The sequence below is a fragment of the Aulonocara sp. 'chitande type north' Nkhata Bay genome, linkage group LG7 (genome assembly GCF_057382095.1).
Source record: "Aulonocara sp. 'chitande type north' Nkhata Bay isolate Kocher_YH1m ecotype deep benthic linkage group LG7, A_spYH_male_GT1.1, whole genome shotgun sequence".
Classification (NCBI taxonomy): domain Eukaryota; kingdom Metazoa; phylum Chordata; class Actinopteri; order Cichliformes; family Cichlidae; genus Aulonocara; species Aulonocara sp. 'chitande type north' Nkhata Bay.
Genome location: NC_141350.1, coordinates 14,505,111 through 14,518,615, shown reverse-complemented (window position 1 = coordinate 14,518,615; position 13,505 = coordinate 14,505,111). Strand labels below are relative to the sequence as shown.

At 38.1% G+C, this 13,505-nt stretch overlaps 1 protein-coding gene across 3 annotated transcripts; it reads left to right on the top strand.

The window, feature by feature from the left end:
* The first annotated feature begins 4,186 nt into the window (after nt 1–4,186).
* On the top strand, nt 4,187–9,908 carry LOC147324785 (acyl-CoA Delta-4 desaturase-like). Of its 3 annotated transcripts, none has more exons than XM_086298841.1 (13): nt 4,187–4,333; nt 5,136–5,405; nt 5,990–6,100; nt 6,400–6,597; nt 7,120–7,221; nt 7,300–7,425; nt 7,515–7,575; nt 7,671–7,747; nt 7,986–8,083; nt 8,393–8,489; nt 8,665–8,744; nt 9,147–9,272; nt 9,408–9,908. In XM_086298841.1, exons 2-13 carry the CDS (start codon nt 5,196–5,198, stop codon nt 9,457–9,459), a joined length of 1,338 nt encoding a protein of 445 aa, XP_086154967.1. In that variant the 5' UTR covers nt 4,187–4,333; nt 5,136–5,195; the 3' UTR covers nt 9,460–9,908. The 3 variants fall into 3 exon arrangements, with proteins under 3 accessions (XP_086154967.1, XP_086154966.1, XP_086154968.1); XM_086298840.1 differs by lacking the exon at nt 4,187–4,333 and adding an exon at nt 4,339–4,443; XM_086298842.1 differs by lacking the exon at nt 4,187–4,333 and adding an exon at nt 4,359–4,443 and having other exon boundaries at nt 5,160–5,405.
* Nucleotides 9,909–13,505: the final 3,597 nt, after the last annotated feature.

Below are 13,505 nucleotides of genomic sequence, written 5' to 3'. Positions count from 1 at the left end.
CGTCCTCTGATGGCCAGTAGGTTGCCTGTAGCCACCCTTTGGATCCAGTCTTACAGATCATTAAGCCTTTTTGGTTTAAGTGATGTTGTCACACTTCCTGTTGCCTGATGTTGTCCAACCATGAATCAAAAGTCAGAGAGAAATTCCAGGGGTTAATCCAGAATCATCAATTAATCTAACATGCTTGTTTTTGGACTGTGGGACAAAGCTGGATTGCCCGGACAGAACCCACGCACACTCAGAAACGTCCCAGACTGGATTTGAACCTTATTGCTGTGAGGGCTAATCACCCTACAGTCAACCTTTGATTTCACTTTGTTACACTACATTTTCAGATTGCTTCTGAAAATGTTTCAGTGATCAATACTCTGAATTCCAGAAAAAAGAAAACAACCAAACAAAAAACCCTCCTGATTAAAGATTTTCCGCACTTCATATTTCAGTTTTGTTTTGTTAATTATTCAGATGCCTTTTTTTTATTTAGCAAAACGATCGGTGGAATAATTTAGTGCAGGAAAAGTCTCAGCAAATGCCAATAAACAACTCAAAGCTTTACAGGGTTTTAATTTTTCTCTACGTGACACAGATACAGTGGACTAAAGTGCAGCTCAGATTGAAATGAATGTGACACGACTGAAAAATATTCCTACACCGCCGCTCAAAATAGCTCCAACATTTGGGTGAGCCCAGAGCAGTTTTAACTAAAAGGGCAACAACAGTTCCAGAAAAGACTAACTTTGTCCAGTACAGAACTATTCTCTGTTTCTCATAGTTTACCCCACAGTATTACAGGATATTACTGAGACTATTGTAGCGTTTTCAGCCATTTGTTTTTCTGTATTAAACTAATTCAGAATTCAGTTCAACCTTAACATTATACTTTAATCTGAAAGAAACACTGAAAGAAAAACATCCTAAAATAATGAAGGTTCAAGCTGAACCAATCCGACACTGTATTTTTAATGAATCTGACCATATAACTTCATCTCGCGTAGCTTAAAATTTGCAATGCTGTTTATACTGACTATACTGAATTTGTACTGAGGAGATTACAGCATTCACATAATGCAATAATGATCACATGCTACTATCAACAAGAACATGATACTTTCTATCTTACTATTGATACTTTACTGAGCATTTCATCCCAAATTACTTACCTTTTTGTTTTGTTTTTGAAAAACAGACTCAATACTTGGCAGCAAAGGTTTTTAGAGACATCTTTAGGTTCTAATATTTCTTCTTTACACTTACATATCTGTTGATGGGTTGCAACCTATTCTGACCCAAATGTTGCTTTGAATGAATCTTATGTGTCATTTGAATGTAAATCTCCAAAGAAATATTCAGATATGAGATAATGTAACTGATGGGATGAAAAGTGTAGTGATGCCAAAGTAAAAAGTCTCTCACTCTTTTCTAAGGAAAATACCCCCACCTTTCATTTGAGGGACCAAAATGAAAGTTAACCTTTAGCCCAAATTCATCAAAAAACTTAATAACAGCATGCAGGTTTTCTGATTGACAGTCTATGCTGTTGGTTGTGATACTGAGGAAAAGTCTGTAAAAGATGCTGGGGTCAGATGTGCAGGGCTTCTGTCAGCTTGATAAGCTATGGCAGAAGAAGCGGACAAACAGGGAGACAGGCGGCGTGCTGCTTGAGGATAATCCTGTCTGATATGCTGAGGACCAAAAGAGCTGATTAGCAAATTTCTATATAGCATTAAAATGACCCTGAAATGACACAGTGAACTGTAAGCAGGGGACATAAAAGACTGAGACCTCAGGCAGTGAATAGATGTGACTGTTGAGGTGAAAGTGTTGAATGCAGATGAAGCACTGCATGACTTCACTACCATGGACGAACACACACATAACAAACACAGGGACAGGGTAAAGGAAAAGTAACTCTAAACAGTTATTAATGATCATTTTTTCATGGTGGTCTAATGGAAAATCAATAATTATTAAGTATTTAATATTTATATATATTTCATAAATGTTTCTGGAAAACACAAGAAGCAAAACAGGACTGCAATGAGAGGCCTTCATGCTTTTGCAACTTGAGGTTAAAAGAGAACAAGGAAGCAATTTCATTAAAGGAGCATATTTGCACTATCTGCTGGTGAAGGAGAAAATTGCAGCTGATACAGCATCATTGTGCTTATTTACAGTAAAGGAAAATATGTGTGATTTGATGATGCAAACAGTTCAAGTCTAAAAACAGAATGACATCAGGCAACCATTTTTGTGTTTACTGTAGTGCTTACTTTGTAGGTATCCACATTTAAATTGAATGAAGGGTTTAGGAGTTTCAGCTCCTTAACATGTGCCAATCTCTTTTTAAAGGGACCAAAAGTATTTGGACTCAAAGTCTATTTCATGGGCAGGTCTGGGCAATTCCTTTGTTATGTCATTGTCAATTAAGCAAATAAAAGGCCTGGAGTTGATCTGAGGTATGGTGCTTGCATTTGGAAGATTTTCTTTACTGTGAACAGATAACATGCAGTCAAAGGAGCTCTTCATGCAGGTGAAACAAGCCATCCTTAAGCTGTGAAGACAGAAAAAAAACCCTTCTGAGAAATTGCTAAAATATTAGGAGTGGCAAAATCTGTTTGCTATATCCTGAGAAAGACAGAAAGCACTGGTGAACTCAGCAATACAAAAAGACCTGGACATCCACAGAAGACAACAGTGGTGGATGATGGATGATCACAGAATCATTTCTAGCCCTTCACAATAGCCAAGCAAGTGAACAACACTCTCCAGGAGGTAGGTGTATTGATATCCAAGTCTATCATAAAGAAATGACTTAAGTAATTTCTTTGTTTTTGGCATGATCTTTCTCAAGTGACAGCTCAAACTCTTGCTAAAGTTTTTATACTGTGTGTAAACTGGCAGGTAACTTTCAGTTTTAACTAGATTTTACACACTATGAGCATTAGAAAGTTAAAGGACATCACTGCACAGCGCCACGGTGCCATGGCTCAATAAAAAGGTTAATTATACATTTAAATTGACCCTAATCATTTTTTGTTTTTTCGGAAATAATTCTGTTATTGTATTTCTTTCTAAAGAAAACTGATGTGTTTAGAAATGGCATGCTTTGAAAAAGCATATGAAAGTTTTAACAAAAACTTCATTTTTGTCCCTGTTTTATTTGTCATTTCTGTGAATACAATATGGGTTTATGAGATTTGCAAATAATTATGTTCTATTTTATTTGCATTTTACATAGCATCCCAACTTTGAGGGAATTAGGCTAGTAGTACAAGTTGTTGTCTTATTTTGCAGCACCCCCTCCAGTGATTATTTAACAAGGAAACTGTTATCACTGACATTTTGTTTTTCAGTGTCAAAGGGTCACACTAAATAAAGATAGCCTTAAACATGGAAACTTTCTGCTCTCATACAAACACTGCCAGCACAATTATTATGACAATCTGAGAGACCAGGGATGTTAAATTGTGAGTCACATACAGCCTACATCGATCTTAAGTGGGCCAGACCAGTAAAAGTGCTGTCATCTGTCAGTGAAAAGAAACTGAATTACAACTTGAATCACTAAAATATCTTAATATAAGGGAAAAAGTGCAATTTTAACAGAATGTCTCAGTTTTTCTACATGATAAAGAAACAGCGGTTTAGCTAATAAAGAACTCTTTGGGTTTAAATTGTAAGAAATGTGTCAAATTACAGAAAAAGTTCTAGTAGCTCATTGCCCTGACTGTCCCGTTATCATAAAATAGAAAGCTGGATTAAAGCACAGTCTTACAAAGTTTTTTAATTGATATTATTAATATTTATACTTACAGTGGATCACTGAAAAAAAAATTATATAGTAGTATATAGGGGGGGGGGGGGGGGGGGGGGAGAGAGAGTTGAAATGTATTTAAAAATGTAGTTGTCCTTCAAAGCTATCCAGTGGACTAGATTGGAGTCTTTCGATTATGGTCCCCGGACCTTATGTTTGACACACCTGAATTAGACTCTTCGAAGCAAACTACAGCCCAGTTTCCATGTAAAGCATTTAGGGAGGATGGAAAGTAACAACAAAAAGGGAGCAGGGTTGAGAGGACCCCTTAAAGACCTGCTGTGTAGCTGTGTATTTAGTCCGCTACATAAATCAGAAGCAGCTCCACATCTACAACCAATCGGACTCATGAGTCCACAGTTAAAGTCCTCCAGGGGACTGTTTGCGGTCTCTGCGATCACACGACTTTGCGCTGTTCAGACGAGAGAATGCTGTGAGCCGATTGGCCCAGACGCCTCGAATGATTCTGCTCGGAGTTTGTACCGAATGAGTGCGTGGATGTGACAATGAGCCTACAAGGTAAGCATGGGGATGGGTTTGTGGATGCTTGTTATATAAAAAGGACCCGAACCCTCAGAATCGATCTCTTATTAGTGTGCCTGAGGGACGCTGGTTAAAATCTGGATGCTGTAAGTAAATATTAATTATCTACATGCTGTGACGTGCATAGCTAACCACCCGCTATCTCCCGCTATTATTTAGTCATTAAATGCTTTTCGATGGCGGTTTGTCGGTTTTGTCTTGGTTTCTACACGTTAACGACGATCAGACTTCTCCCAGTCCACGCATTCGTGTGGAAAACGTACTTGTGTGCGTCGATGTTTTTCCTGTTTTTAAGTATTTGTGGGTGTGCGTCTGTTAGATTGATCTTTAATGTCGATAAAGTTAGTAGGTGAAAACCGACCTGATTTAGCTCCATTTGGTGGTTTCCTAGCTTCACTAGTTTCCCCATAGTAGTGGGTGATGTTGCACTTCTCTTTGTTTTAGATCTGGACCACAACCAGCTCAAACAGCATAGAAAAATCTGCCGTACGAGTTTTTCTCTCTGCACATTTCAAACCATTTGAAAGCCATTTTTTACACTCACACTGAAAAAAGGTTTCTTCACCTTCAGTAAACATGAAGCAATGATTGTGAGTAAGATGCAGCTGAAACTTCTAAAATCAAAGGTTTATTTATTCAAATAACCAATGATTAAGGAACAGAGTTGGTACTGAACGCATACCAAGCAATTTTTTGCCCAGATTCCATTAAATTTAATGGTTTACGTTGCCTGTATGTAGTTACATGGAAATTTTGTGCATTTTTTGTGTGAAAACAGGTGTGCAACTTTGTGACCCGTTAGAGCTCAGGTGCATTCAGACCAGAAGCAGCGGTAAGGATGGGAGGTGGAAGCCAGCAGACGGTGCCGGGAGAGCCGGACAGCGGGAAAGCTAAAGGTGTTTACACCTGGGAGGAGGTGCAGAGCCACTGCAGCAGGAATGATCAATGGCTGGTCATCGATCGAAAGGTTTACAACATCACTCAGTGGGCCAAAAGGCATCCGGGAGGGTTTCAAGTCATCAGCTACTATGCTGGAGAGGATGCCACGGTATGTCATGTTTCCTTCAAAATACAATGAAAATATACAGGCCTGTGCATTTATGTTCATATGATTTTATTTTGAAAGAGATCACATGAAACTATCATCATAAGCGTTAATTCATTTATATTTGTTTAAGATTTGTGTTGCCATTCCAATCAAAAGTAAAGTTTATGCCAGTCTGTGAACGACACCTGGGCTTCCCACAACTCCTAACATGTCTCTAAGTTCCTTGCAGCTCTAACAGAAAGAGATTTCCCCTCTGAGGTTTTAGTATACCTAAATAACTGTTCCAGAATAAAAAATAGCAGAAAGCTCGATAATATGGATGAAAGAACATGAGTAGGTGTAGCAGAACCAGCTACAGCACTGAAACGCTGCTTTCAGGCAGCTGAATTATGATAAACAATGTAATGTCATGGTTTCACAGGCAACTGAAACTTACAGGGAACATCATTTTACTTTTAGCATTTTTACATGTTAGAATTTAGCTGAAGTGAATGCATGATTTATTTTTTTACAATCTGATAACTATTTCCACTGCTACCTAACTTTTTAGTAAATTACAATTTTTTGTTGTGTTTGTTTTTTAGGAAGCATTCACTGCTTTTCATCCTGATCCTAAGTTTGTGCAAAAGTTTCTGAAGCCACTGCTGATCGGAGAGTTGGCAACGACTGAGCCGAGCCAGGACCGAGACAAAAATGTGAGCCTTTAATCAAAGTCCCTTTTTTTTATTGACAACATGTGAGTGATCTAGTGTAATAAATGAGAGACAGACGTAAGTTTGATAATTCACTGATCTCTTATGTTAGTTATGAAGTGCTGAGTGTTGGGAACATCTGAGATTCTAGGTGGGTTTTTTTTAGCCACCTTAATGTCTTGTTTCACTGTATGAAAACCTAAAATAGCTCAAATCCAAAATTCTTGATTTCAGAAGTATCACATCAATATATTACAGTTTCAGTTTTACAGAGTTGTTTGTTTGTTTTTCTCTGCACCCAGGCAGCCATCGTGCAGGATTTTGAAGCATTACGAGCTCGGGTGGAGAAAAGGGGTCTGTTTCGAGCTCAGCCTTTGTTTTTCTTCCTCCACCTCAGTCACATCCTGCTGCTAGAAGCCCTCGGATGGCTGACCGTCTGGATGTGGGGCACAGGCTGGATACAAACACTTGTGTGCTCTGTGTTTCTCGCAACCGCTCAGGTGATTCAGACATAAATTTTAAATGGGCCTTATTATGCTTTCCTTATGTTTTGAAATATATGCATACACCAAGTGCATGGTTACATTAAACAGAGACAAAGTTTTAAATAATGGATATCAATAATAATAAATGTGTAAAAGTGAGCCAAAAACCTTCAGACTGCTCTCAATGCACAGTTTCAGTTTCTGTTCTTGCCCCTTTACAATGCCAGTGATGGAAGGTATTCCTAATATGTTCATCACTGACACTGCTCTGGCTGTCAGGACAGAAGCCCCTCCCACAGACTGTGCAAATCTTCTGTTTACAAAAGCTAACCATTCATATTAAAGGGAGCATAAATAATTGTGATTTTAAATAAATAAATAAAATAAATAAATAAAAGTATGAACTGAGATGCAGAAACACAGGACTGATAAAAGACAAACAGTTAGTCATGCATACAAATACATGGTGTTGGAAATCAGGTCCATTTAAAGAGAAGTCTTTCACCCAAAACATTTGTTTTTCTGCTTCTTCTCCAGGCACAGGCTGGATGGCTGCAGCATGACTTCGGTCACCTGTCGGTCTTCAAAAAGTCCACCTGGAATCACCTGGTCCACAAGTTTGTCATTGGTCATTTAAAGGTAACCTCTCTTAGTTATAATCCTCTCTCCATTGAAATGAAACACAGATACTTAAAGGTTTTTTTTTTCTTTTTTCAGGGAGCTTCTTCCAACTGGTGGAATCACCGACATTTCAGGCATCACGCTAAACCCAACATCTTCATTAAGGACCCGGATATCAACACGTTGCACCTCTTCGTACTTGGCCGAACTCAACCAGTGGAAGCAAGTAGCACGAAGATAGTATTTCTTATGTTTTTAAGCACTCGCACGGTCCAACTCGTCATCATCCACTGTTTACCTCTGTGTTACAGTACGGGATAAAGAAGATCAAACACATGCCTTACAATCGTCAACACAAGTACTTCTTTCTTGGTATGTTTTTTAAGAGTCATTTAAAAAGAATAATAACTACAACTTTTTAACGTTGCACCTTTTTTATATATTTATATATATATATTTAAATATAGTGGGACCACCGCTGATCATTCCAGTTTTCTTCAACATTCATGTAATGCAGACCATGGTATCCCGGCGTGACTTGGTGGTAGGTGTATATAATAATATACTGACTGGGTGTAGTATATTAGATTGCATATAGGCATTTTCCATTTGATGTGTCAGATTGAATTTTGTATTTGATATTACAGTATTTAAGAGAAACATTACAGCAAAAAAAATGGCACAGAATAGAGCATATGTAAAAATAAGATTATAATTAATCATGATTGTCATAATTAAAAAAGAAATTACATAAATCATATAAACTTTCTTGTCTTGTGAAGGATCTGGCTTGGTTCATCTCATTCTACCTTCGCTTCTTCTCCTCTTATATACCCCTGTATGGCCTAGTTGGCTCATTGGTGCTCATAAGCATAGTCAGGTAACTATTTAAAATAAGAAAACATTGCACTCATTAACAAATGAATTGTTACCAGTTAACAGACTTTGATGCCTTATATTGTCCATTCCTTTCAAAATATATTGTCCTTGAGCTGAGATGCACCATATTTTGCTCTATATTGCTGGAATGTGTGTGGAAAAGCCTGACTTTATTAGCAAACATTAAACTTAACATATTTGACCGCTGTATACCTAATAAAGTACACTGCAATAGAAAGTGATTCCATTTTTCGTACCCTTTGGCCACGTTATGTATCACCTCAATATGATATTGTTTTTAATGTTACAGGTTTTTGGAGAGTCACTGGTTTGTGTGGGTGACTCAGATGAATCACATACCGATGGACATCGATCATGAAAAGCACAAGGACTGGCTGACCATGCAGGTACCTGTATCACTTTTACAAGGTTGTATAAAAGTTTTGGACACTTTAAATATTTTCTGCATTTACCCAATACTCATGAACATCCCAGATCACAAACATCTGTTTACACCTTCCCTTATATTTACTAGGACCTTATTAACTCATTTGCACTCTTTTGACTCATTCTGTCATTCAGTTACAATCCACCTGTAATATTGAGCAGTCCTTCTTCAACGACTGGTTCAGTGGACACCTCAACTTTCAAATCGAGCACCAGTAAGTGAAATTTGAAACCTGTCAAAAACTAGAGCACGACTGTGTAAACTGAAGTACTGATAATAATTTAACAACATTAATTCTGCATTTAAAGATATAAAGTCTCTATTATAAAAAAAGAGTTTTAAAGAATAGTCAGAAGACTGAGAGATGTAATTCATCAGGCATGGTCACAGGCACACATTAAACTCAAGCTACACCACTTAACCAGTGGTGAACACTATTCGGATTTTACACCCATCCATAGTGAGCTATCGCCCATTTTTTCAAACAGAATTTTTTTTCTTGCAGAACTACACTCACTGTTTGCACACTTATATGTTACAATGATTTTATGTAACAAAATATGCCACAATGCAACAATTACAAAAAAATCAGCTTCCGTTTCTTTTCTTTTGCAAGCTTGTTTCCAATGATGCCGCGGCACAACTACCACCTGGTGGCCCCACAGGTCCGTGAGCTCTGCGAAAAACACGGGATTCCGTACCAAGAAAAAACTTTGTGGCGAGGCTTCGCTGATATTGTCACGTAAGTACAATGATAACAGAGCATGAAAATGGCTGTAAATACAGTATATGACTCAGTCTTCTTTTATGGAAGGACTGCTTACCTGACACACACACTGATGGGCTGGCTATTTTTTGTTCTGACTTCCTCATTCAGGTCACTGAAAACCTCAGGGGACCTCTGGCTCGATGCATATCTCCATAAATGAAAGACTGTATTTTCCTCCACTGGTGTAAAAAAAGTGTTTTTCTCTTTTTCAATAAAAATTGACTGTATCTGTTTGAGTCAATGCCGTGGGAAAGATCCCTCTTATTGTTGTAACAAAGTCTTTGTTTGGTTTATAGATGATGGGGTTTTCCTAAGTTGCCTTAACAGTATCTTGATCAGCAGCAATGTGATGATAACACAGCTCTAAAACCTACCTGTGACTTATTATTAGCATTAGCATCACCAGATGTAAAAGAAAACTATCTGAATGATTAGACACAATCATTTATATAAACTACAAAACCTTTGTAAACTGTTTGTTATCGTTTGTGAAACTACTTTAAATGAATGTAACTGCTTTGTAACATGCTGTGCTCTTTCTATAGAGAAACCATTACACTGCAATACCACATGAATAATTTCACTGAGACCAATAAATCAAACTAAAAACTCTCTAAAGTTTTCTGTTCTTGTTTATATAGGGCATGTTATAACAAGGGAATAAACATAGTGAAAGATCACCACACTGCATTAGTGATCTGTCACTCAAAGATCTGCTTTGCCTGACTCAGGAGTCACTGCTTGTTTCACATTGTTTAGTGTTATTAATCTTTGAATATTGTCAAAAATTGCAGACACATACTGTACATATACATGGCTCACTGGGATATTGGGATACTGGAATATTTCATGCAACTTCTTTTCTTTGCTGTTAAGATTTTAGGTTTAGCTGGGACACATTACTGCTCGTTTCCCTAATAAGAACTGATCTGATTAGCATTTTCATTTCAATTTTAATTCTACATTTGTAGAATATCTTTAAAAGCGTAATAGCATACATAGATGCAGCATAGCTTTGTGCTAAATGCTAGCAGGCTACATGTGTGAGGAATTTTGCATGCACAAAATGATACGGAAACGACATATTTTTCAAATGATGAAATATCTTGAAATATATCACCTACAACTTGTATTTAGTTTTATGGTGATAATGATCATCTTATTGGTCATGAACAGGAAGGGAGTGGTCCTACTGGTTGACTCCCTCATTATAAAGGCATGTTTGGGATCTCCCTGTCGCCATGACGCTAATAACAGTAATATGATCAATGCTATGACTTGCTGACGTCTTCACATGTTTTCCTGGTTTTTATAGCCATGGTTACAGCTTAAAATAGTTCTGAACTCAAACGCTTTCATTCATTTCTTCACTTCTCAAGGATCCAACCAACCAATGACAAGAAAAGGTTTCTGTACTTCACACAGTAACCTGTACTGTATCGTGAGCCAGGTGAGCTACTATGTCACTGATGATCTGGTACTCAATACTCAGTGTCTACAGCTGCAGCATAGAAAGATGATGGAAACAAATCTCATCTGATTACCACACTGGAGGCATCTGATTAAGAAACACATCCCCAAGCATTGATAAAGAAACCTTTACCCTTCTCATTAGCTCGTATGTTAGATAGTAATGCTCTACACTTCTCTGAATCCATTATAGTACATCTTGATAACATGCCTCAGCTGTTCAAAGCAGATAAGATTACAACTCAAGTCAAAGTGACATGAACTCACAAATTACGCAAACCTGAAGAAAAACTGAAAAACATGAACTCTCCTGCCAGCTGGGTTTGCTGTCACCAAATAAACTAGTTTCTGAACAAATACTTCCCAAAAAGAGTTCAAATCCCATAGAGCAGACCCAACCATATGATTTTCTTTTACTGTTCTTCCACCCTGCAGCATTTTGGGTGGGCTGAATCACCCAAGATACAAATGGAGTTGAATGTTGTAGAGCATCTGTCAACTTAGTGAACTGTGGCAAGCCACTAATGAGCTGTGAGCACAGTAACTTGAGCATGATGCAGATGAAAGGAGATGCAATTCATTTCAAAGATGTCTACTTTCGAATTATCAAGTTATATTATGTGAAACACTTCAAAAACTCTACCCTCTTGTGCCTAATGTGGCTCTGTTGCCTTGCTGCAAATGGCCACTGAATTCAGGTATTCTGATCACTTCCATGCCTACAGATGTATAAAATCAAGCATCTAGGCATGACGCCAACAATTTAAATAGTAAAATTTCCTTGCTTCTACAGTAAACTGTTTGTAGTATTATAAACAAGTGGAAGTGATTGAGAACAACAGCAACAAAGACATGAAGTGGTAGACCAAGTTAAAAGACAGAACAATGTCAGTGGATGCTGAGGCGCACAATGTGACGAGGTCGCCAACTTTCTGCAGAGTCAGTCACCACAGACCTCCAGACTTCATGTGGCCTTCAGAATAGCTCAGTGCACAGAGAGCTGACGCAGTGGTGAAAAGCACACCGCCAGTGGACTCTAGAGCAACGGACATCACACGTCTCCATCTGGCAGTCTGATGGATGAGTCTGCGTTGGCGGTTGCCAGGAGAACGGTACTTGTCTGACTTCATTGTGACAAATGTAAAGTTTAGTGGAGGGGTGATTATGGTGTAGGGCTGTGATCAGTCCCTTATTTCCAGTTAAAGGAACTCCTAATCCTTCAGCATACCGAGACATTTTGAACAATTTCATGCTCCCGACTTTGTGAGAACAGTTTGGAGTTGCCCCCTTATTATTTAAAGATGACTCTGCACCTCTACACAAAGCAAGGTCCATAAAGACATTGATAAGTGACTTTGGTCTGGAACAACTTGAGTGGCCTGCACAGAGTCCTGGCCTATAGATAGAACACCTTTGGGATGAATTAGCGAAGAGAATGTAAGCCAGGCCTTCCTGTCCAACATCAGTGTCTGACCTCACAAATGCACTTATGGAAGAGAGGTCAAAAATTTCCATACACACAATCATAAACCTTCCCAGTAGAGATGAAGCTATTACATTTGTAAAGAGTGGGTCAACATCATGTTAACAGACAAGCAAATACTTTCGGCAACATAGAATATGAATTCATCTTTTTTTACATCTTAATTTTGTCTTGCAAGAATTAGAAATGAAGAATAAAAAATTAACAAAATTCAAATTAAATCAACTTCTCACACTGTGTCTCTTACATTTCTGACCCTAATGGTTAAACAGGAAGCCATTACACAAGCTAAATGCTAAGAGCCATCGATGTAAAACAATCCTTTAATAAGATTAATACAATAAGTAATCAGTTTCTGTTGTCTACATCTTATCATCATTAGATCTTGTGTTAACCCTGCTTCTAGCAACAAACACCATTTATTTATAGATCTCTCCAAGATACTGTCGGTCTGCAGCTTCACTCTGTGTACCAGATGAGTCTGGGATGGTCTGAACTATTCCTCTCAATATCCACACACTTCCAGGGGATGAAAGCTTAATATTAGCACCACATCTTCAGGATTACAATGACTTAAAGTATTTGGGCTTATATTGACTGTTGTTGTTGAAGGTTCCTGGTGGCATACTGGGCTCATGACCATGCAAAAATGTAAATAAGTTGGAAGCTTCTTCCCAAACTCTCAACTGATAAAACAATAATCGAGTGTGCTAAAGCCTCTTTCCAAACCTCACCGAGACAACAGTGAGTGTATTGGTGAGCACAGGTCCCTGTCATCAATACCAATAGCATTCAGTGACTCATCCTGAAATGATGCTGTGCACTCTAACAAAAAACGGTTTTTGTTTTTATTCAGGTGTTGCACAGCATGGGGTGGGATATATCAAACGTTATGGTTAAGCTGTGCTTAAGGAACTTTAACACATTTATTTATTTTTTCTTCAAACTGGCTCCACATAACAGCTTTGCGGTGTTTAAGAAAGATTTCTTTTAATCAGTTCTCTTGTCAAACTGGCAGCTCTTTACTCAGTCTGGAATTTTTAGTGTTACGTTTCTACTGCTGAGAAATGTAACACGATCAACATACTGACAGCATAAACTACCTGTCTTCCTGAGACATTGCTTCCTCGTCATGACAATGACTGTGTTTTGTAGGCCTACCGATTTACCAGCAGCTGTTTTGTTTCCACATTGAGATTGGGTTGTCTCGGTAATGAGATGTCTTATCTGTAGAATTTATGCTTTCATTTTGC

Bases quoted from the DNA above. Each gene is read 5' to 3' on its own strand.
- LOC147324785 (XM_086298841.1), top strand. From the start codon at position 5,196: ATGGGAGGTGGAAGCCAGCAGACGGTGCCGGGAGAGCCGGACAGCGGG. The intron at 6,598-7,119 runs GTGATTCAGACA...CTTCTTCTCCAG, and splicing joins TGTTTCTCGCAACCGCTCAG to GCACAGGCTGGATGGCTGCA. The intron at 8,084-8,392 runs GTAACTATTTAA...TTAATGTTACAG, and splicing joins GTGCTCATAAGCATAGTCAG to GTTTTTGGAGAGTCACTGGT.